At 38.9% G+C, this 21,352-nt stretch overlaps 1 protein-coding gene across 1 annotated transcript in view; it reads right to left on the bottom strand.

Annotated features, from left to right (window-relative positions):
• The window catches only part of BIRC6 (baculoviral IAP repeat containing 6), a 299,904-nt gene that overhangs the window by 224,602 nt on the left and 53,950 nt on the right, over nucleotides 1-21,352 (bottom strand). The window contains 10 exon segments of the mRNA XM_045011913.1: nucleotides 683-830; nucleotides 2,805-2,902; nucleotides 3,770-3,901; nucleotides 4,023-4,184; nucleotides 4,651-4,781; nucleotides 7,272-7,450; nucleotides 7,759-7,890; nucleotides 10,989-11,120; nucleotides 12,807-12,967; nucleotides 19,167-19,392. Coding sequence (XP_044867848.1) covers nucleotides 683-830; nucleotides 2,805-2,902; nucleotides 3,770-3,901; nucleotides 4,023-4,184; nucleotides 4,651-4,781; nucleotides 7,272-7,450; nucleotides 7,759-7,890; nucleotides 10,989-11,120; nucleotides 12,807-12,967; nucleotides 19,167-19,392 — 1,501 coding nt within the window.

Below are 21,352 nucleotides of genomic sequence, written 5' to 3'. Positions count from 1 at the left end.
TTTGGACAAGCAATACTGACAATTTGCATGAACAATTATAAAGTTTTAACTTTTTGAATCTGAATGGCTAATTGTTGACTGATCCCACTCCAATTTGCCCCAACTGTAAAAATGTCAATAGGTAAAAATCTTTAAAAATGCTCAAAAATAAATAAATTGATATCTGTTGAAATTAGAAAAAGTAAAAGTCGAATTCTGTCAAGCCAAAGCATTGGATTCCTTTCACATACTCAAAAGAGGAAATCCTTTGGTCTGTTTTGAGTTTGAGAATTGTTGGTGAACAGATGCATTGCATAAAATATAACAACATATATTTGTATTTGAACACTTTAAAACAGAGACAATTAATAATTCCCTTCTTGTCTCTGCGCGAGTTAAATAACATTTCACAGAGCTGTGTTAATCAATGCTTGCTCATGTAACAAAATATTGCAAAATGAATCTGTTGAACAGCCATGTTCATTTCAACTTGTTAAAAAAAAACATACAAAAATTAAGATCAGAAGAAAAAGAGCCAGATTATACTTGTACCAGTACTACAAACTATGGAAAGAAACAAATTAAAAAAAAAAAAAAAGTTACTTGACAATGTCTAAGAAGATCATACAAAATGATAAACATTTTTAAAAAATTTGAGTAAACAGCAGGCTTACAAGAAAACTACATATTTTCCTCTCAATACCTTGTCTGAAGTAAAGCTTCCATGGGTGTTAGTCGGTCCTGCAACTGTCTGGACACAGCAGTTAGCAAGGATGCACAAGCTGTACTGCATCCTGCCAAATCTTCATCCTTCACATAATTCAGCAATACAAAATACCAGTACACAGATCCTAAAGGAGGGAACAGGAATTTCAATTCAACAGAAATATGGCTAACGTTGCATTCAAAAAAAGCTCAGAATAAATTAACAAAAATGGCAAATTTAAGTATCAAATATTGATAATGAAATGTAAAAACAGTCACTTCCTAAAAGGTTTTAGCATTTCGTATCATTCAAGTATTTTAACCTCCATCTGAATTTTACATTTTAACATCAGCTCAACTTTAGAACTCAAGAAAAGGAAGTTCCTCAGGAAAATGTCTGTATTAAAGTAGTTCAGTTAAAATAGTAGAGAGTCAAATTTATTAATTAACAAATTAATTTATATTAACATTAATTTATAGTGCAAGTGTGTAACTATTTGTTAAACAATGCCTTTAGAAACATTCCCATACTAAAAAATGTTAACTTTAAAATTAAGATTGCTACAGCAAGTAACATTAGTATATACAAAATACCAGTATTGCCTTAGTTAGAAACAATAACCATTAAAAATAAATAGTAAATTAAATTTACATTAATGTTTCATTCATTCACAGACGTAGAAAATTAACATTTGATGTAACTGACTCTTTTCTCTTTTTTGTATAACAGTTGCTCAGTTTTTCTAATTATGGCATACTATACAATTTATATATCGTCTCATATGTTGCATATATATCGTATATATACCATACTAATACATATATCGTTATTAATTGTATAGTATGCCATAAATTAGAAAAACTATATATTCAGGATATCAGGAGAGAGAAACATACAACCATGTTTTATTTACGTAGCAGCACTAAATATCAAATGCTGTCTCTTTCTAATGCATATATGATTTATGCTCGTGTTCTGCAACTAGAAGGTGTGTATGATTCATCCTTAAGAGTACTGTTTAAACTGTAGAGAGCAAGTCAGCTACAGTTATTAAAGATAATGCTGTTTCAGCACACAAAGTATTAGGTATATTTGGGGGAGGGAGGGGTGTTTGTTTCGGTTTTTTACTTTAAGAACTATGTTTCTTGACAACTCTAACTTGGTCAAGAAGGTTAAGTTATTGGAAAAATCAAATGCTAGATTTTGTTTTTTGGAAGAATGTTTCATGAAAATTTATGTACATTACATTAACCTAATTCCATGCATTCCAATGCATTTTTCCTAAATTAGCAATCCTGATACTTATATTTTCGAATGTCTGTTACCTCAGCAACTAGAAAAGTTACTCATGTCATACAGCTTGGCAACCATATGAAAAAAGCAAAGGAAAATCTAATTAGTTAACATATGATGAAGACTAACATTTTTATCTTATACACTTGGATAGAAGTAACCTTTAAGGCTTTATTTTGTTACAAATAGTTACAGTTACTGCACTAATTCTATTTTGCCACTTAAGATATATGGCTAAAAAGCAAAAATTCTAAACACATGCTTTATTTGCTAGTTATGTAATTTTAACCAAATTATTTAGAGTTAGATAGACAGGAGCAGCTAACAGGGGAGTTTTGTGAGTGACTTCTCCAGGTGAAGGAGGAGGTTACATGACCCTTGGGGTAAATTTGTTGTCTGTTGAGTGCATGTTTGTGTTTGTTGTGCTGTGCTGTGCTTGCTGCTGGACTGAAAAATACCATGTGGTCTGTTTGTTTGGGGGACCGTGTGCAGACCATATGGGTGCTGAGCCTAGCAGCCTGCTAGGCAAGGCTGAGAGCTTCTTAACGAGGCTTTGATCCCTAAGCCCTTTAGCACCCATCAACCCTTAACTAGTGGTAACACTAGGCATTCTGCTTTAGAAAACATAACAGTCTCTAAACAAATTTAAATAGAAGAGGCACACTTCTGAAATGGAATAGTAATAGATGGGTATTTCACAGGATTGGCAAAAAGCAATTCATACTAATCAAATAGAACTTGTTCTTCTATCAAACAGGAGTGAGGGAAAACAGATCTAATATAGGTATGCAATATGCCTATGACAGCAAAAATATTTTATACATACCACCAGTTGCAGCAGCAGGTAGAAAAGATATATTGTCAAGCAAAGCCTTCAGAAGAACAGATCCAAACCCCTGCTGACTTGGGTCACATTTGCCATTACTAGCAAAAAAACAAATGCTCTATGAGAGTTCATATTTCATTCTTTTTGTAGTCCCTAAGCATTATGATACCATTGCATAAGATGTTCTAAGGAGTTTGTTATAAACATTTTTCCACCAGGGGAAAATAAAATTAGTTGAGAGAGGCTCTCACTTCCCTTGTAAACATATTTAAGCATAAGCAGCAAAGAATCCTGTGGCACCTTATAGACTAACAGACATTTTGCAGCATGAGCTTTCATGGGTGAATGCCCACTTCGTCGGATGCCAACCGACGAAGTGGGCATTCACCCACGAAAGCTCATGCTGCAAAACGTCTGTTAGTCTATAAGGTGCCACAGGATTCTTTGCTTCTTTTACAGAACCAGACTAACACGTCTACCTCTCTGATATTTAAGCATATGTATTCCCAGGTGAATGGCTAGTACAGGGGTAGGCAACCTATGGCACACATGCCAAAGACGGCATGCGGGCTGATTTTCAGGGGCACTCAGTGCCCCCAGGTCCTGGCCACCTGTCATTTTAATTTAATTTTAAATGAAGCTTCTTAAACAAACATTTTTAAAAAAACTCTCTTTACTTTATATACAATAGTTTAGTTATATATTATAGTCTTATAGAAAGAGACCTCCTAAAAAAGTTAATGTATTACTGGCATGCGAAACCTTAAATTAGAGTGAATAAATGAAGACTCGGCATACCACTTCTGAAAGATTGCAGACCCCTGGGCTAGTATATTAACTTTTCTAACTCCCACCATATCAAATTATTTTGCACATTTAACTACAAGGAACAACAAAAACAAGTAAACTCTAAATAGAATTAGCCTCAGAACATGTATTACACAAACTTAAAATAAATCACCAACCTTATGCATAGTGCTAGAAATCGTGCACATTTGTGGGCTATGCTCCTCCCTGCTTCAAAGAAGCACACACGTATTATATCAGAAAGACATTTACGTGTTTTAAAAAGTAGGCTCTCATTCCCGTCCTTGGAGCTGGGGGGAGGGGAAAAAAGAAAAGAAAAGAAGTACTTTGAAGAATTATATAAGCTTTTATATTTAGGAAATTTGATATTGAAGAGTAACTACATGCATTTAATTGAAATCTCTCTTCTACCTGCCAGGTCCATTTGATTGCACTCCTGCCAGCCAACACAAGGTATCTAACACAAGGCTTTGAGCATGTTCTGTGGTCAGACCATCATTTGTCTTTTTGCAAAGTGTGTTAAGAAGTCTTTCATGGAACTCTGAAAACTGTAACATGGCACAGCGTTGAACTCTAAAGAAGAAGAGATTAGTAACGGAAAAAAAGTTGAACTGTTCAAGTAAAACGGATACTTAGTGCTAAGTTTTGTTTAAAAACTAGGCAACCTATAAGCTAAGAATGGGGAAAGATTTTTCCTCAAAAAGTGAAGTCTGATTCATTTCAATTATCTAGTTTACAGCAGTGCAACACAAACCCCTGCTAGTTACATTTGCATTTGAAGGCCAGAAAAATTTCTCACTACCAGAATATGTCTAGTCATACACATTTATGGCATTCTTTAAGTGAAAACAATACTTTGATATCCCATTACAGTTTACGCAGTATGAAGATTTAAGATCCATATATGACCATTTTAAATTTTTAAATATTTTCCTGTCAGTTAAATTTAGCAATACCAATGTTCAGATTATGATTTGTCATAAATATTGAAGTTAAAAATCTAAAAATTTAAATAAAACATGTTTACAGAGAGACTAACCTTTCCTTTGAAACAGAAGTTTTTTTAAATCTTCGAATAGTTACAGAGACCTCTTGAAGTAAGTCACACCCTCGCAGATTGTCTGATTTCCGTGAAGAATTGCTGGCTTCAATTTTATTGGACGACTTTTCCTGACAAGTCAGAAAAAAAAAAATCATTGGTTTCCAGAGTTACAGCACTCATGATTCCTTCATTTATGCATCTGGTTCAGATGAAAGTGCTGTGTAATTTAAATTCAGAAATATTTATTACTTGTTAATCGTACCGTATAGACAATGATTGTATTCTAGCTTTATTTTTAAGCTAAAAACTAAGCTAAAACAAGTTTCGTTTGTGTCCTAAAGATCCCCAGACTCAAGAGGAATAAGTTCCAAAAGTAAAAACCCCCACTTGAAAAAGCCCTGCTGGTGATCGTGGAATGTTTCAGCTTGGGAACCAAAAGAAGGAGATTTCTAGCTTATTTTAACTGCTTTGTTGGGGTAAAAATTGAGGGGTAATTTCAGGTAGTTTATTTACTGAGGGCCATCCATGTAATTGGCACTGTAAGATTGACAATGGTCCATCCCCCAACCAAAAAATCTAAGCTAGACAACAGTTCAGACAGATGGAATACTTCAAGAACAAAATATGAGAAGCTGGTCAGATCTCAGAGCAATTTTATTATATATTATAGATGGAGCTGATAGCCTTGCTATTATTAAATCAGCCTGAAACTTCCCATTGTGAGATACCACTGTTAACTGCTTATAACTGCTAAACTTTAACCGTTTGTGTTGAAGTTTTCCATGTTAGGAATGTGCTTCAGGGTGAGGTTTTTTTTTTTTTTTTGAAAAATTCAGCCAACACTGTTCAGCTGTTTCTTGAGAATGAAATGGGGGAAGAACATGTTGTTTTTCCCCATGCTTAATTCTAGCATCCTCTTCTTTGTCAAGCTCTAGTGCCCTCATGCTTTGGAGCAGGGGCTTGAAATTTGTCAAGAGATGGCCTTCTAATTCTTGCTGTCTCTCTGAAAATCCCCGCTTCAGCCAAGGGCTAATGCAGACTTTCCCTGCAACTGCAGCTCCGGACACCTGAACTGACAGCATGCAGATATGTCTCTCCTGTTCTCTCCATGGCCTGGCAGCATGGACAATGAAGCTACCTAATTTAAACACAGAGGGAACAAGAGCCTAACCTGCAAAGGGGTACAGGCAGAATAAGCTGGGACAAAAAGCCATGAGGAGAGGGAATGGACGCTGTCACAGGGAAAGGGGAGGAGGAGGAGGAAATTGGGACAGGACTGGGATTTGCAGTTAGGAGAGAGACTGGCTGGGTAAGGAGACAGGGAACCAGGGAGAATGACTTTGACCTGACAAAAACTAGGATAAGGAGCAGAGGTTTTGGGGTTTTTTTTGGTGGTGGTGGGGGGGATGATACTGGCCAAGGAGCACATGGGAACCAGGAATGTGGCCAGGGTGGAGGAGAGACCAACAAATCAGTTAAGGAATCACAGGGAGAGGAACTGGGACTATAATCGACAAGTAGACTGGGAAGAGAAACACGAGAACTAGAAATTGGGGCTGGCTAGGTAAGGAGCATGGGACTATGACAAGGCACCAGGGACAGGGAAGATAGGAACAAGCTAGAGGGTATGGAACAGAAAGGGGTGATGTTTGGAGGGGAACGGGCACAAGAGTCTGTGCCCACTACAGAACACTCCCCTCCAAAGCTTGGAATGGGCGCCAAGATTCCTGAAACTCACCAGACCTCTGCTGTCAGCAAATCTGTGAAACCCACTGGCAAAGTGTCCTACCCCTCTCTAGTGCTGATCTGAATGAAGGATGACAACCTATCAGTTACTCCATCAGTTCAAGAGGCAGAGAGGACTGTGTGGTGGATCTAAAGGTTCCTAGCCTGCTGATGACCCTTGTGAGTGTCAATATGGGTCAACATGAAGAAATATTTTTTCATTTTTTTTAATCTAGGGATTTAAGGTTGTTTTAATATAGGATTTTTGTTTAAGGTTGCAAAGTCAAGTTAGGAAAATATAGTATGTGATCCTGTAACTAAAGACTATCATAATGCAGGCACAAGGGCAGCTCAAAAAGGTTGTGCAGGCAACCTAAATTTTGGTGTTTCTTATATTTTTAGTGTTTGACTTTGTAGCTTTAACATTCTTTTAAAGTAGGATTTTTTTTATTATTATATATATATATATATATATATATATATATATATATATAAAAAATATTTAAGTGTTGGGGTATGTATTCTTTTAACCCCACTGGATTACAGGTAGGCTTCAGCAAAGAAGGATTTAAGGAGGAATACTGCTGGGTGCACTTAGATACAGAGAGAGTTCTAAGAACAATGGGAGGCCTAAAAGACTTGTGTGAGAGAATGGATCTTTTACTGTTTAATAGTTATCACCACACCTCTTGCTAGAAAAACAAGACCCTAAACTACAGTTCTGGCAGGTATAAAACTTATATAGTTAATCAAAACTTCACTAGGATTTGTTTTAAATCTCTTATGGTAACTGTATAAGAGACCTTTCATTTTCAAAATGGGGGTTTATACAACTGATTCTGAAGCTTTAATATACATAAAATATAGCTGCAACTATGTTACTTATTCAATACCTTGCCTGCTGCAACTTTGGCCAACAATGAAGCAAGGGAATTCCCTTTACTACTTTGAGGTTTTAGAGATGGTATCCTTACAACAGGCCGGATTCCACCATTACAGATTTCTTCTGTTCCTCTGTCATTCACTGCTTTAACATGGATTAAAAATGAACGGTACTTGCCCCCAGCCATACCTGGAAAAAACAAAAAGAGGAAAAAGCTTCTACATCGGTACTGTATCAAATTGAAGAGATTTTAATTCAATGGCTATAATTCACAACCACCTGAGTTAAGTAAGTATTTTTTCGTAATTCAGTATAAATTCTAGGCATTAAAGAACAGGCATTTAAACATGGATTTATATGGTATAAGTGGTCCATAATTAATGTGGTCTTATGGGGAATTAATCTGATAAATCCTAACCAAGATTGCTCAACTCAGAAGTATTGGGTATACTCTAGTAATGCACATTTTAGAGAGATAATGTAATAAATTAATTTACCTTTAACAAGCTTTGGACTTGTTAATGTCAACATTCCAGCATGTCCTGACAGATCCAGTCCAGTAGCCAGCCATACTGGACCACATAGTATGTCTTCTTTATGATCCTCTAAAAATGGACACAACCGTAGACCTTAAAAAAACACAACAACATGATTTAAGTAGCATGAATATGGACTCATCAATTAAGATTAGGTTACAAAATAAGGCATTTAATTTATGAAAATGAATAAATTTATATTCAACTTCAATTTAGACTGTAAGATAGGTGAGCTGACACCTATTTAAGAAATAACTAAGCTATGTTCTAGTCAAATTATGTACTTCTAATATTCAAAAAGTTCTCAAAAGAGTACAGTTTTCAGATATACTGTACATATAACAGCTGATGCTCTGGAAAGAACATCAAAATTCTGCACAAGTTTATGGCCTGTAGAATGGTGAACTGATAGAGTTGTCTGAGCTACAACTATCACAGGTCCTAGTTAACTATCAGCTATCACAGGCAGCTCCTCTGGCATGGCTGAACTGCTCCCAGCCCCGCCACCTGGGGTGGGCACCAGGATCAGCAGAAGCTGTCCCTGGGCATGCTAGTCTGGGAGCATGCAAGCCACTGAGCCTGGTGCTCTCCCCAGTGGGAGGGGCTGAGGTCGGTTGAGCCATGCCGGAGTCGTTGCCCATGCAGAATGCTGGCTCCTGCAAGCAGAACCCAGATGTGCGGCTGCTTTCACTGCTGCTATTCCTGGTAGATCCTTGCAGCTACTCGGATATTCACTTTATATCTGTGGATATCCACGGATATAAATTTGGTATCTGCGCAGGGCTCTAAAATACTAAAACTATGTGTGATGTTAGAGTCAGTCAACATCTCCATTGCAAATCCTCATTTTTCAGTTGTCATATTACAAATAAACTTTGGAAAAAAAGAATGGCAACAAAAGCTGATATTAGCAATGAAACAGAAGAGCTTCAGAGAAGAATGATGCAAGCAGTTGAGAGACTGTCGATTCTTAGGGGAAAAAACCACATACAGTTGAACCCTGTTATCTCGATGGCCTAGGGGTTTGCCAAAAACCGTCGAGATAACCGATGATCGAGATAAACAAAAACCAATATGGCGGCAATACATTAACATGTGCTTGAAATTTCTTTATGCACATGATGTGCGTTAATAAATGAGAATGTACATGCACATGTTTTTGGAGGTTTTTTTACACAGTTTTTTTGTTTACCAGTATACAATACAAACCACCGTCGATTCTCGATACAAACCTTTATTATATTCTCCAACATTGCAAACACAAAGATCGCTCACAAAATCACAAAATCACAAAAAACGTGCGGGGTGTAGTTCGTTTTTACAAAAAGCTAACCAGTGTCAAAATTAAATTTGCGAGTCATTTCACTCTGACACAGCTCTGAAAAGTATCGTACACGCGGTTACTGTGGTTTCTTTACAAAGCCTAAAATGCTTTGTTGCTTTTTGCCTTTAACAGTCTGCTTGAAAACAAATGCTTCAATATTATTTATGCTGTCTAAAACAGTTTCATCTCCTACAATTGGCAAGTTAACCGAGGTCGACATAAATGGGTTCCACTGTATTTGTATGCATTTGTATAGGACCTAGCACAATAGGGCACTTTGAACCTTATTGGGACGTTCAAGTGGGATCTCTGTATAAATAGTAATTGCAATTACTAAGCTTTTTACACAACATTACCACCATCTGAAGTGTAAAACTATTTTAAAAGAGGTAATCATAGAATAAGCATATGTAATCGGAGTTGTATTCTAATTGCTGCTTCATATAGAGTATAGAATATTTTATTTTTTACCAGTTGAGGCTGAAAATACCAGCATCAGCCACAAGCAAGGCCATAAAAAACCCTTGATGTTTATTGAAACAATCAGATCAGAGGTGATAAGAATATTGCAATGGTACTTTCCATTCTTGTGAAATTACAAAAGTGAAACTGTGATGTACTTTCAAACATTAATCAGTCCTTATTAATCCAATTAATGGTTATTTTAAATGCAGTCAGAGGTACATTTAAAGTATAAAGGACCAATTCATAACTAATTAAAAAAAAAGATCCTGTGTCACTTACCAACAATGTCCCAAAACTGATGCTTCAAAATCTTGACTGTAAAGTAGGGGCTTCCTCCCACTAACCCACCTTGCTGTCTGAGCTTATCTACTCTGTCTCAAGCAAAACAGCAACTGGTGCTGTTCCAGCTCACTAACTCAAGCTTCTAGAGGCTTGCAGGCAGTAGCATACTAGCACAGATGGGAATATCTCAGATGAGTTCTCAGAGGATCAAGAATTCTGTGTTGCCTAAAGCCACAGAAGACAATGTCTCAGGTTAAGAAGCATCCCTAGTTAGATTCACTCATATTGCCTACATTCTAATCTGCCCACCTCTGTGCATGCCTCCTCCCCACCACTGACACCCCCTTCTCCAAAACTTTTCCCTTATCTCAAACACATCTTGAAATAGAATCCTGGTTTTCTCTTTGAAAACCTGGTCACCACATGAAACAAAGAAAGAAGGAAAGTAAAACTTAGCTTGAAGGAGTAAGTGACAGAAGTTTGGGGATTTTTTGACACTTATTCAGTCCCAACACTTACTTTTAGGCACTAGTCACCCCTACATAGATCTAATTTGATATCCTTCCAGACACTTTCTCTCACAAGTTTTGGGGGGGGAAAGCTGCTGTAATGAGCTAGATGAGGAAAGGAGTGAGTGAGTTTGATAAGGCTGTAAAGTTAGTGTGACTAACTAGGAATTTTTAACTGGATATTTTAAGTTTTGAAGGCATTGATGCTAAAACTAAGGAAAATAAGATATGCAATGAAAAAAAGTCACTTTCCTTGAAAACTAGCTAACTCAAGCAACACTTAAAACCATGTTGCAGTGGAAGACATGACAGATCAGCTTGACAGCTGCTAAAATGATCTATAGCATCATTTCTAAATTAAAATAAAACCTTGATTTAACAATACCAAAATTCAAGTCCCCACCAGTTAATTTTTGCTTTCAACAGCAAAGTATAGTCTCCACTGAAAGGAGCAACTGCCAAATGTACTGAATAGGGTTGACCAGCATAAAGGATGTGCATTTTTTTTTTAATTTTAATTACTTGAAAATATTTACATAGAAATTCCAATGTGATCTCTGAAGATTTTTCATATAATAGTTTCCGTAAGGAAATAACCATATTAAACTCACATTGAGATTCTTCTACATCCATGTTCTGCATTTCTTCATTCAACTCAACCAGTGTTGGTTTTCCATTTCTTTCCATTTCAATACTATGAGCTGGAGATAAAGGAAAGGTGATCTGCCTATCTACTGCTGCTTCTGGAAAATAAAAAATATTAGCAAGATTTGGTAAACATTGTGTAGTGTTAATGAAAACCAGAAACATTAATTTCTATAGCAAATTTATGATTTAAAAGTTTTTGCTCAAAATTCACTGAAACCATCATCTCTTCTAAAAATCCTAAAGCTGCTGACAAACTCCCCTTAGTACTAAAATTAGAACAGAACACATAATTTATTAAATGAAGTTAGCCTTTGTCCTCAATTTGTTTGTGAGCAGTTTATCAGTCTGAGTTTTATTTTTGACAAATAATTTCTACCAATAATACATTGCTCTCAAGCAATTATTTATGTTTGATATTGAAAATCAGAGCTGCGTTTGTTTGTTTGACTGGACGTATAGGTATGTTTCTGTCCCCTGACTAAGTATAACTCTTAACAAATGGTTTCCATTGCAGATATTCCATTTCATAAGGTCAAATTTTTATTGCTGCAAATATTCTGAACCCTGAGCTTCTCACCAGTAAAACAACAAATTCATAGAACACTAACATAAAAGAGTAACAACTGAATCTAATATAATAATGTTTATTTAAATAAAAAATTGAAACATTGAGTTATTTGCCCAGCTCTAGTTAAACCCTATTTAGCACTCCAGTTTTACTATTTGTATAATGAATTTAAAAAAAAAACAAAACAAAAAACCCACAGAAGACAGCCCACAAGTAATAAGACCTAAACTTGCTGGGATAAATGAGGGTGAATTATAAGGCCAAAGAGTAGCTTCATTTTCAGCCAGACCAGCAAATAGTGGGGTATTTTCCCCATCTCTGGGAGAGGTCACCAAGAGTGCTTCAGTATTATATGACTAATACTTCATATCAAGTCTTAAAGATCAGAGGTCAAATACGGGAGCATTTGTTTCCCTCTGTCCTGTGTCCACAGGTAAGCTGCATGTTGAAATTCTTAGTCATATTGTACTTAGAGAATATACTTTCCGCACTGAGACACTGCTACTCTGGAATACTGTTCCCTTGGATACATAGCAGCTTTTCTGTGGTATTCTTTTCTTTATTTAAAAAGAACACTCAGCAGTACTCCTTTATTTAAAAGTATGGCATAAGGAGTGGGAGTTCTCCGAGAATGGCTCTGAATTTGTTTTTTCTTTTCTCTTAAATTCACAGTCATGCAACCTTTATTTCAATGGAATTCTAGTTGCTAGATTTTTTTTTTTCCTCATAAGGCACTCAGCTGCCCTATAATCATGGACACCTGCAAACTGAATTTCTAATTATGACCTGGAAGAATTACCTCTTTTTTTTTTTTTTAAATCTTTTGACAGAAAGTTTGTTGTACACCTCAGAAGCGCTGTCATTTATGTCTGACACTGCAACTTTCTTTCAATGCATCGTCAGATTCTAGTAGTAGGACAAGATGTAAGTTCAGCTCAAACTGTTGTTGCTTTAGCTATACTTTTCTTCTTTATATAACATTGAGGTTTTAAAATCTGTGCTTATCTTTGACTATTTTAATGTTTTTTTCTTATTTTTGCTCCCCAATATTTAATAAATGTTCATTTGTGAAAAGAAAGTTAAAATGCAAGGTATTACTAAGTAAATGTAAAACTGAGATGTCTACAAATCTTTACTTCATCTCTAATTAAATCAGTAAAAATACCAGACCTAAAAAGTAATAAGTCTGAGAAAAGAAAATCTCCTTTCTTACCATTGACTTTTCCTAAGCCTGGAGCTTTATTTTTCAGTAAAGTCACTTGAATCTGCGGAATGTTTGTTATGTTTGAGTTCAAAACAAATTTGAAATCCACGTGTCCAACCATACAGGCTTTTGGCAAAACCAGTTCAAAGACATGTTCATCCCAGCTGCTGCTGTTGGGGAAAAAATATTAGGTATTTTATAACACCATGTCTACAAGCTCAGTACAACCAAACAAGCAGCAGCATCCAGTTTATTTTCAGCATATACTTCTTCTTTAGCGTAGTGAGAAAAGATGAAGTTTTACATTAGTCAGTCTAAGCTTCCTTCATATTCCCTCAATATCCACATGAATCTCTGAAGCAAAATCAGGTATACTTAACTGCAGTTAACCATGTCCATTTTATATAGAAAACATTGAAAGCCAACTGATAAGATGCTGAACCAATGTGTTTGGAAATGATTTGGCTGAATCAATGTGTTTGGCGAAAAAGCACAGAACCTCTTATTACCTGCATTACAATATTGCCTCTATAATACTTAACATTTCTTTTGAGGCTTAAGTCAGTATTTAAACAACGAAAATACTTTCTTAAACATCAACTGTCTTCCAGTGGTTAAACTATGCCAACCAGATCCTAATATGCTCTGGTAATCTCTGAAGTTGGCCTTCTTCACTGATGGTGTCAAACATTGTCACTTTTCAACAGTATCATGGCCACCGGCAGGAGGCTCAAAATACTAATTTCAATTCAAAATTTTGAAATACATTTGACAATTATACAGGATGAGAAGTGCTTCTTACCAGGTGCACACTCAGAAGCCTGCGCTGAGCAAAATGGGTGCAGCTTTCTTTTAATGAGTCATATTTTTCCTTTTGAAGCCAACTTTGTTTTATACCGAAAGTGTAAACTTGAGACATCGCAGAGTCATGCACGGTCCATGGACAGAACTGGAAGCTGCCTCAGAACCAATGATTCACAGGACTTTGGCAGAACTGGTGCAGAAGGAGCATGCCACTCAGGAGCTGGGGCCAGAAGATGCAGCATGCATTGCAACATTTTGTCATGCTTGTGTGCTTTGGAACACACCACTTCTCCGTGGCTGGAACTTGTGGCCAATGCAGTGTCTTTCTAGGACCTTGAGGAAGACTTGCTGCCATGCTTATGCACATACTTCATGGGTGGGCAAACTTTTTGGCCCAAGGGCCACATCTGGGTATGGAAATTGTAAGGCGGGCCATAAATGCTCATGAAATTGGGGGTTGGGGGTGAGGGAGGAGGTGAGGGCTCCGGCTGGGGATGCAGGCTCTGGGTTGGGCCACAAATGAGGAGTTCAGGGTGTTGGAGGGGTTTCTGGGCTGGGGCAAGGGGTTGCAGGGTGTGTGTGGGGGGTGAGGGCTCTGGGGTGGGGCTGGGGATGAGGGGTTGGGGGTGCAGGAGGGTCTTTGGGCTGGGACCAAGGAGTTCGGCAGGTGGGAGGGGGATCAGGGATGGGGCAGGGGGTTGGAGTGCAGGAGAAGGTTGGGGTGCAGGCTCAGGACAGCACTTACCTCAAGCAGCTCTCAGAAGCAGTGGCATGACCCACCTCCGGCCCCTACGTGGTGGCGCAGCCTGTCCACAGGCACCGCCCCTGCAGCTCCCATTGGCCTAGATTCCCAGACAATGGGAGCTACAGGGGCAATGCCTGGGGCGGGGGCAGCATGCAGAGCCCCTTGGTTGCCCCTACGCATAGGAGACAGAGCGGGGACATGCCACTGCTTCTGGGAGCCACGCAGAGCGGGGCAAGCCCCCAACCCCACTCCCTGGCTGGAGCTCGAGGGCCAAATTAAAACGTCTGGAGGGCCGAATGCGGCCCCCGGGCCATAGTTTACCCACCTGACATACTTCCTTGTCTCACAGCTAGGCCTCGGCACAGGGTCCGTAGCACTGGTACTGGCGGAACCAGACTTGAGCTCCATGGCAAGAGGTGCACTCTTGGATTACTTGGAGCGACATATGGGGACGGGGAGAGTTTCCCAGCCTGGATCGAACTGTGGCCTCATGGCAACTTCCATGAGGTGCTTCTTAAGGCTGAGAGCCCAGCCTTTCCAGATACAAGCAGGGAAGAAGAGGCAGATATTGCACCTGGACACAACATGGGCTTCCCCCAAACAGTACGGACTGCACTAGTACTTGTCACTGATTGAAAACAAGAGAGGGCATGGGTTCAAGATCTTGAACCCAGCACCTTTGGAATAATCCAGTACCCAGGCATGGGTACAAGGGGGAGAGAAGGGTGGTTGGCAAGAAAACTGCTAGAGCGGCACCCAAGAGTTCTTAAATCCTAAGAAAACCACTACTAACACTAAAAACTACTACAAAAACAACATGCTAACTATGTACAAGAATAAATCCGTCTCTCTCACTACATTTGGAAAGTGCGTCCTATTGGCTATCAAATGGGCAAGAACTTGTGAAAGAAAGAAAAAGGATCTAAATAATAAAATATAGTTTGTGTTCTCTCCTTGTTATAATAAAAAATAGGGGAAAAAAATCTCTCCCTGCAGTAACTTTTTCAGCTGACCTCAAAGCATTTTTCATCTTTTCTTTTAATTCTACTATAAGTATCTGACTTTCAGTAATGTCTCCTTTTTCTTCTAGTTAACAGTGCTTAAATCAAGGATTAACAAAGAAGCTCTCTCTTGGAAAATTATCTGGGGATGAAAAAAGAACCTGTTTCCTTTTAGAGACGCAAAGAAGTTCCTAAAGCAGATCTACACAGTAAGATAGCAAAGAATTTTGTGGAAGCCTATTAAGAAACACTCCAGGGTGTCAGATAGGTAAAAGAATCTAGACCTTTGCTCCTACAGCAAACTAAGCCAGCCTTCCAAGATCTTCTTGACAGCTATGGAATTTAGGATTAATTCCACAGTTTCAGAAAGGAGTCCACAATCTCTCTACAACAAACTGAAGAGTTAGCTGTTTAGGTTTCATGACTTCTGATTCTGCCTCTGCAGATCCAAGTGGAAAGCCACTGTTGAAGAAAGTCAGGGTTCAGGAGCTTCCATTGGTCAGTATGCCAAATTGCAACCTGACAAGGGGAAGAAAACAAACAAACAAAAAAAACCCCCACAGGATTGGCAAATGGTTATCATTACAACGGTGCTACCATTAAGGCTAAAAGACTAACCATGGAAAATGTTAGGCCAAGAAGCATTGAGGAAGTTATGAGCAAAGGAAGACTGGGGTCTTTAGAACAGCATTCCAAACTCAGCTTTAGCACACAGATAGTTAATACACTCATGAAGGATCCTAAAGTTCTTTACAAACTGCACACACAGAAATGCCATTTCTGAGATTGAATATGGCAGCTATTCAGCACCAGAAATACTGCACAACTGATTTTGTTTCAGGATTTGGGGAAAAGAAGAGGGAAGATAGATTATTTTGGTTTAGATTTGTTTAAGTACAGTGAAAAATTCTCTACAACTGAAAATAGAACAGGAATGTAAGTATACAGAATATAATTCCTCATGATGAAAGTCTGTCCAGGACACCACGGTTAACATTCCCAACCCTTGCAAAAAATTTATTTCATGAAGAATTACTGAATATTTAATCCAAGCTTAGACTAAGCATCTCAGACCTCTGTCCTACATAGCACTTAACACACTTCTGGCCCTATATAAATGAAGAGGATGTTGCTATGACATGGACATATAACTATTAAATCATTCAAAACATAATATATCGTGGATGTGGCCAATCCATTCTAAAAGGGCCAATGTGATGAAGTATTAAGGACTGACCAGCTCAGAGGTTCAAGTTACTGACCTGACACAGAAGTAAGCAAATACAGAGGTAAGCAGTAAACCAGCTTGTGTGCAGTAGTATCTTACATAGGAACACTGGAATTGTCACACTGAATCAGACCCTTGATTCATCTAGATCAGTGTTTTTCAAACCATGGTTCACGACCCAGAACTGGTTCATGGAATGGATGGGACTGGGTCACAGCGGCTCTAGCCAGCACCGCCTATCAGGCCACTAAAAATCCTGTTGGCAGTGCTGTCCGGCTAAGGAAGGCTAGTTCCTTCTTGTTCCGACAACACGCTACGCCCTGGAAGCGGCCAGCAGCAGGTCCAGCTCCTAGGTGTGTGGGTGGGGGGGGTGTCATGGGGCTCCGCACACCACCCTCACCCCAAGCACTGGCTCGGGGGGGACACAGTGCCTGTGGGCGAGAGCTGCACGGAGCCACTTGTGCGCCTACGCCTAGGAGCCGGACCTGCTGCTGGACATTTCCGGGGCACAGCGGGGTTCGTGATGCCAGGACTGGCAGGAAGCCTGCCTTTGCAACCCAGCTGCCCAGGAGCCGCTGGAGGTAAGCTTGCACCCCAACCCTCTGCCCCAGCCCTGAGCCCCCACAAACCCAGAACCCCTTCCTGCACTCCAAATCCCTCATCCCCAGCCCCAACCCAAAGCCTGTACCCCAGCCCAGAGCCCTGACCCCCTCCAACACCCTGAACCCCTCAATTCCTGGCCCCACCCTGCAGCTCACCCCCCCAACTCTCTGCCCCAGCCCTGAGCCCCTCCCACACCCCAAGCCCCTTATCCTCAGCTCAGTTGAATGGTGGGCATCCAAAATTTTCTTCAACTGAGTCGCCAGAAAAAGAAGTTTGAAAACCACTGAACTAGCTGACAGTGGTTAGTAGCAAATGCCTCAGAGGAAGGTTTAAGAATCCCACAACAGAAAAGTGAAATCATCTGCCTTCATGAAGGTTTTATACTAATCCCACAGAGAGATTTGCTTAAACTCTGAAGCATGAGGGGGCTTGGGATGGGGTTAAATCTCTTCCAAAATTTTGCATCAACAGATCATAACTCTGGATATTCTTAAGTGCCCAATCTGTTTTTGATTACAAGATAAATTGTTGGCTTCAGTGACATCATGGAGCAGTAAATTCCAGTTTGTTTACATGTTGAGTGAAAAGGTATTTATTTCCCTTAATCAATTTCGACACTCCCACCTTGCAGTTTCCTTGAACATCCCTCTTTTTCTTGTGTTATGACATTTGCACAACAAACTCCCAATCTATTTTCTCTATACCATTTGTTCTTTTATATATTTTTATCATGCCCTTTCTATTCATCATCTTTTTAAGGTAAACAATCCCAGTCTTTTCAGTTTCTCTTCATATGAATTTTCCCATGCCCACAATCATTTTCATTATCTTTCTCTGACCCTCCTCTAATTCTGTAAGATTATATCTATTTATATAACATTTTCCATATTATTCTGCATTCCATTCCTTGTGCCTCCTATGACCATTTTTGCTTTTTTCACCGTAGCTGCACATTAAGCTGTCCACAGCAATTCGCAGGTCATTTCCCAAGTTGATTCAGAACTGGGCAAGATGTATGAACAGTTCCAAGTTTTCTCCCCACGCTCTTCGTGTATGTTAGGCACGCAGAGATTTTTTTTTCTCTCCATTTAAACTAGCTAAATTTAAGTTTGAGAAAAACATGGAGTAGAAAAGTCAGGGAAACTAGACTTCATACTTCAAGCAGTGAGCTAACCAGAAACCACACGTAGAATGTCTGATTGGTCCAGTAAATTTACTGGATCTGAGATTTCGGAAAAACCTATGAGATTTAGAGAATAAGAACATAAGAGCTGCCATATTAAGTCACCCCAGAGTCTACCTTACCCAGTATCCTGTCTCCAACAGTGGCCCTTGCTAGAACTTCAAGGGGAGTATACAGAACAGAGCAATTATGGAGTGATTCAGCCCTGTCTTCCACTCCCACTCTGGTAATCACAGGTTTAGGATCGCTCCGAGCATGGGGCTGCCATCTTGGCTAATAGCCATTGAACTTACCCTATTCTTTTTTTGAACCCAATTATACTTTAGTCCATGACAACATCCCATGCCAATGAGTCTCACACGTTATTTGTGCATTGTGAGTGTCTTCACTGAAGACGCTGCATTGCTGAAGCATTTTAAGTGTAGACAAGCCCCCTCTGTTTACTTAAGAGCCTTTGGTGAGGGAACCCTGTCAAAAGTGTACTACATCAGCTGGATCACTCTTAGCCATATGCTCATTGACTCCCACAAATTACTGTCATAGGTTGATGAGGCACCTGACTCTTCCCCAACAAATCAAATAGTTTCAAGGTCCACTGAGACAAATATGGAAACCTCATGTAGGGGAGCGAATGAAAAAGATCAAGAATTAACAGTTCAGGTTTTTTTTTGTTTTTAGTTCACACACTTGTCTGCGCAACTATTTAAAAAACAATTAGAAGAAGCATGCTTATACTACAACTGCAACATAAATTAGTCTCACACCCACCCACCTCACTCTTTCTTGAGCCATTACTCTTACTTACCTATCTGTCTGCAGCTTCCAAGTCCGAGTATGCTGTGCTGCATCCCCATGGTGTTGCTGATGTAAATGTTGAGGGTGCCGCCTTTGCTGCTGCTCCTGTTGGACTTCCACCCAGCATGGAGGTACAGTGGCAGAAAATCGTGGGGTCAAAGTCTCAAAACGGGTTAATTCCACCAAGGATGTCAATGTTTCAAGGGAAAATGGTTGGTCCACCAAAAGATCGACTCCTAATATTTGTTGAAGGGGATAAAAAACAAACAAAAAAAACCAAAGGTTTACTGCGTATACTTTCCTCTCCAAAACATTGTAGACCAAATTTCAAAATTATCCAAGCTACTCTAACACTAGAAACACTAGAAGATTTTCTGAAAAAGGCATGAAAAATCAGCTAGTTTTGAGGCCAGCATTCCTAAAAGCAAACTTGCTCAAAAACTTTGATTTTTGCACATCAGAATGTTTCTTTTTAATATCTATTGACTCACTTCATGTCAAAATCTTTCCATTCAGAGAAAACTGTTGTTATGGATGTGGAATTGCTATGTAATAATCTAAAGACACTGAGGTATAACACTGTTCTCTACATGAAATAACCCAGCTGCAGTCTCTTGATGATCTAAAGCTACTGTTAAGTAGAACTTGTTGCTGTAGTGTAATCTTCATGAGACAAAGCAATGGATAATCATAGCAAGGTCAGCAACCATGAAAAAACTGAATACACCCATTTCACTTAGCACAGAATTAAAAAAGGCTAAACGACACATCACCTGATGATGCAGGGTTACCCTAGTTCTAAAAAGCTCCCTATGATGCAAACGTACTTATAGGATGGCTCTACTCTGAAAAGTGATTATTCAAAGATTTCAATTTACACAACAGATCTGCTTCCTGTATACTCAGTCTTTTTGTTTTGTGACTAAGGTAAGTTATTATTTTAACTCTTGTTAGCACTACAGTGTCAACATAAGTGAGAGTAGAATTCTATTCCTTCTTGTGTATAAGAATTGTTTTACTAAAATGACCATTTACACCTGTGTCAACCCCAGTTATGGCAGTGAGAAACACAAGTGTAATTTGACCTGCTAAACATTTAATAATTGATAAGACTATATGAAAAGGGAAGAATCCAGGTAGTGGCCAGCTGTGCAAGTTGACAAACTATGGGCTTGTCTTCACTGTATTAGCTCAAAGTGAAAAATGAAGGGTGCCCCTCACCTGACTCCCATACACACATAACAGCCTCTAGTTTGAGTTAAGTGGAGCTTTAAACTCAAGCTAGGTGATCTGTTCAGAGTGTATGGTTCGGCGTACGTGTGATGCAGATGCTTACGCTCCTAATGCGGTAGAGATGTAGATACGGGCTACAGCTCAAGCTAGCTCATCTCAGATGCTAATCTAATCACATTGCCAGTCTAGTTATGCTGTGCAGCTAATCAAATCACTGTGCATCTCCACTGTTTCATAGTCCAGCCGCTCTCACTCAAACTAAGCTACAGTGAAGTAAGTCAGCTGTGTTAACTTGAACTAACTGCTACAATGAAGACAAGCCTTAGATATGGTGTTTGAGGTGAACTGGATATCGGGGTGGTAGAGCCAGCTGCTTCCTTCAGTATGGGGGAAAGGAGTGAATCTTTCCAGCTAGCAACCCAGTATCTGAATGAAGCTGCAGCTTGGAACAAGGTTAAATCCCAATAAAGTTGGGAGAAAAACTTACAGGAAGAGGGAAACAATCAGAAGAGTTCACAGAGGCTGTATTAACAATCCTAGTTGAGGGAATGCACCTGGCCTTTGTTAAAGTCCAGTTGTTCTGAAAAAATGACTAAAAATGACATTGAGTTCATTGTTCAGCAGATCAATAATTCAACATGAAAAATATCTTCAGTTTACAAATAAAAATGCTTTTAAAAACTCCCAGAGAAACGACCATAACTTATCCTGGCTTTCCAGGATTAATAAATGAATTACAGGAATCTGTACAGAATAAATAATCTCCATTCTCTTTTTTGCCTAAAAAATTTCATAGTTTGAAATACTTTCACACTACAAAAAGGCTTCTAAAATGCATTAGAAATACAAGGATCTGAAGAATACCAAGTCAACTCCAGTGTTCAGGCTACTATATATGATTTTTCTACCCAATTTTATGTTTAAAATGTTATGTTTATGTTAGACTGCAGTATTAGATAGAAT

This window comes from Mauremys mutica, chromosome 3 (genome assembly GCF_020497125.1).
Source record: "Mauremys mutica isolate MM-2020 ecotype Southern chromosome 3, ASM2049712v1, whole genome shotgun sequence".
NCBI classification, from domain to species: domain Eukaryota; kingdom Metazoa; phylum Chordata; order Testudines; family Geoemydidae; genus Mauremys; species Mauremys mutica.
The sequence above is the reverse complement of the archived record's forward strand: the minus strand, read 5'-3'. Positions and strand labels throughout refer to the sequence as shown.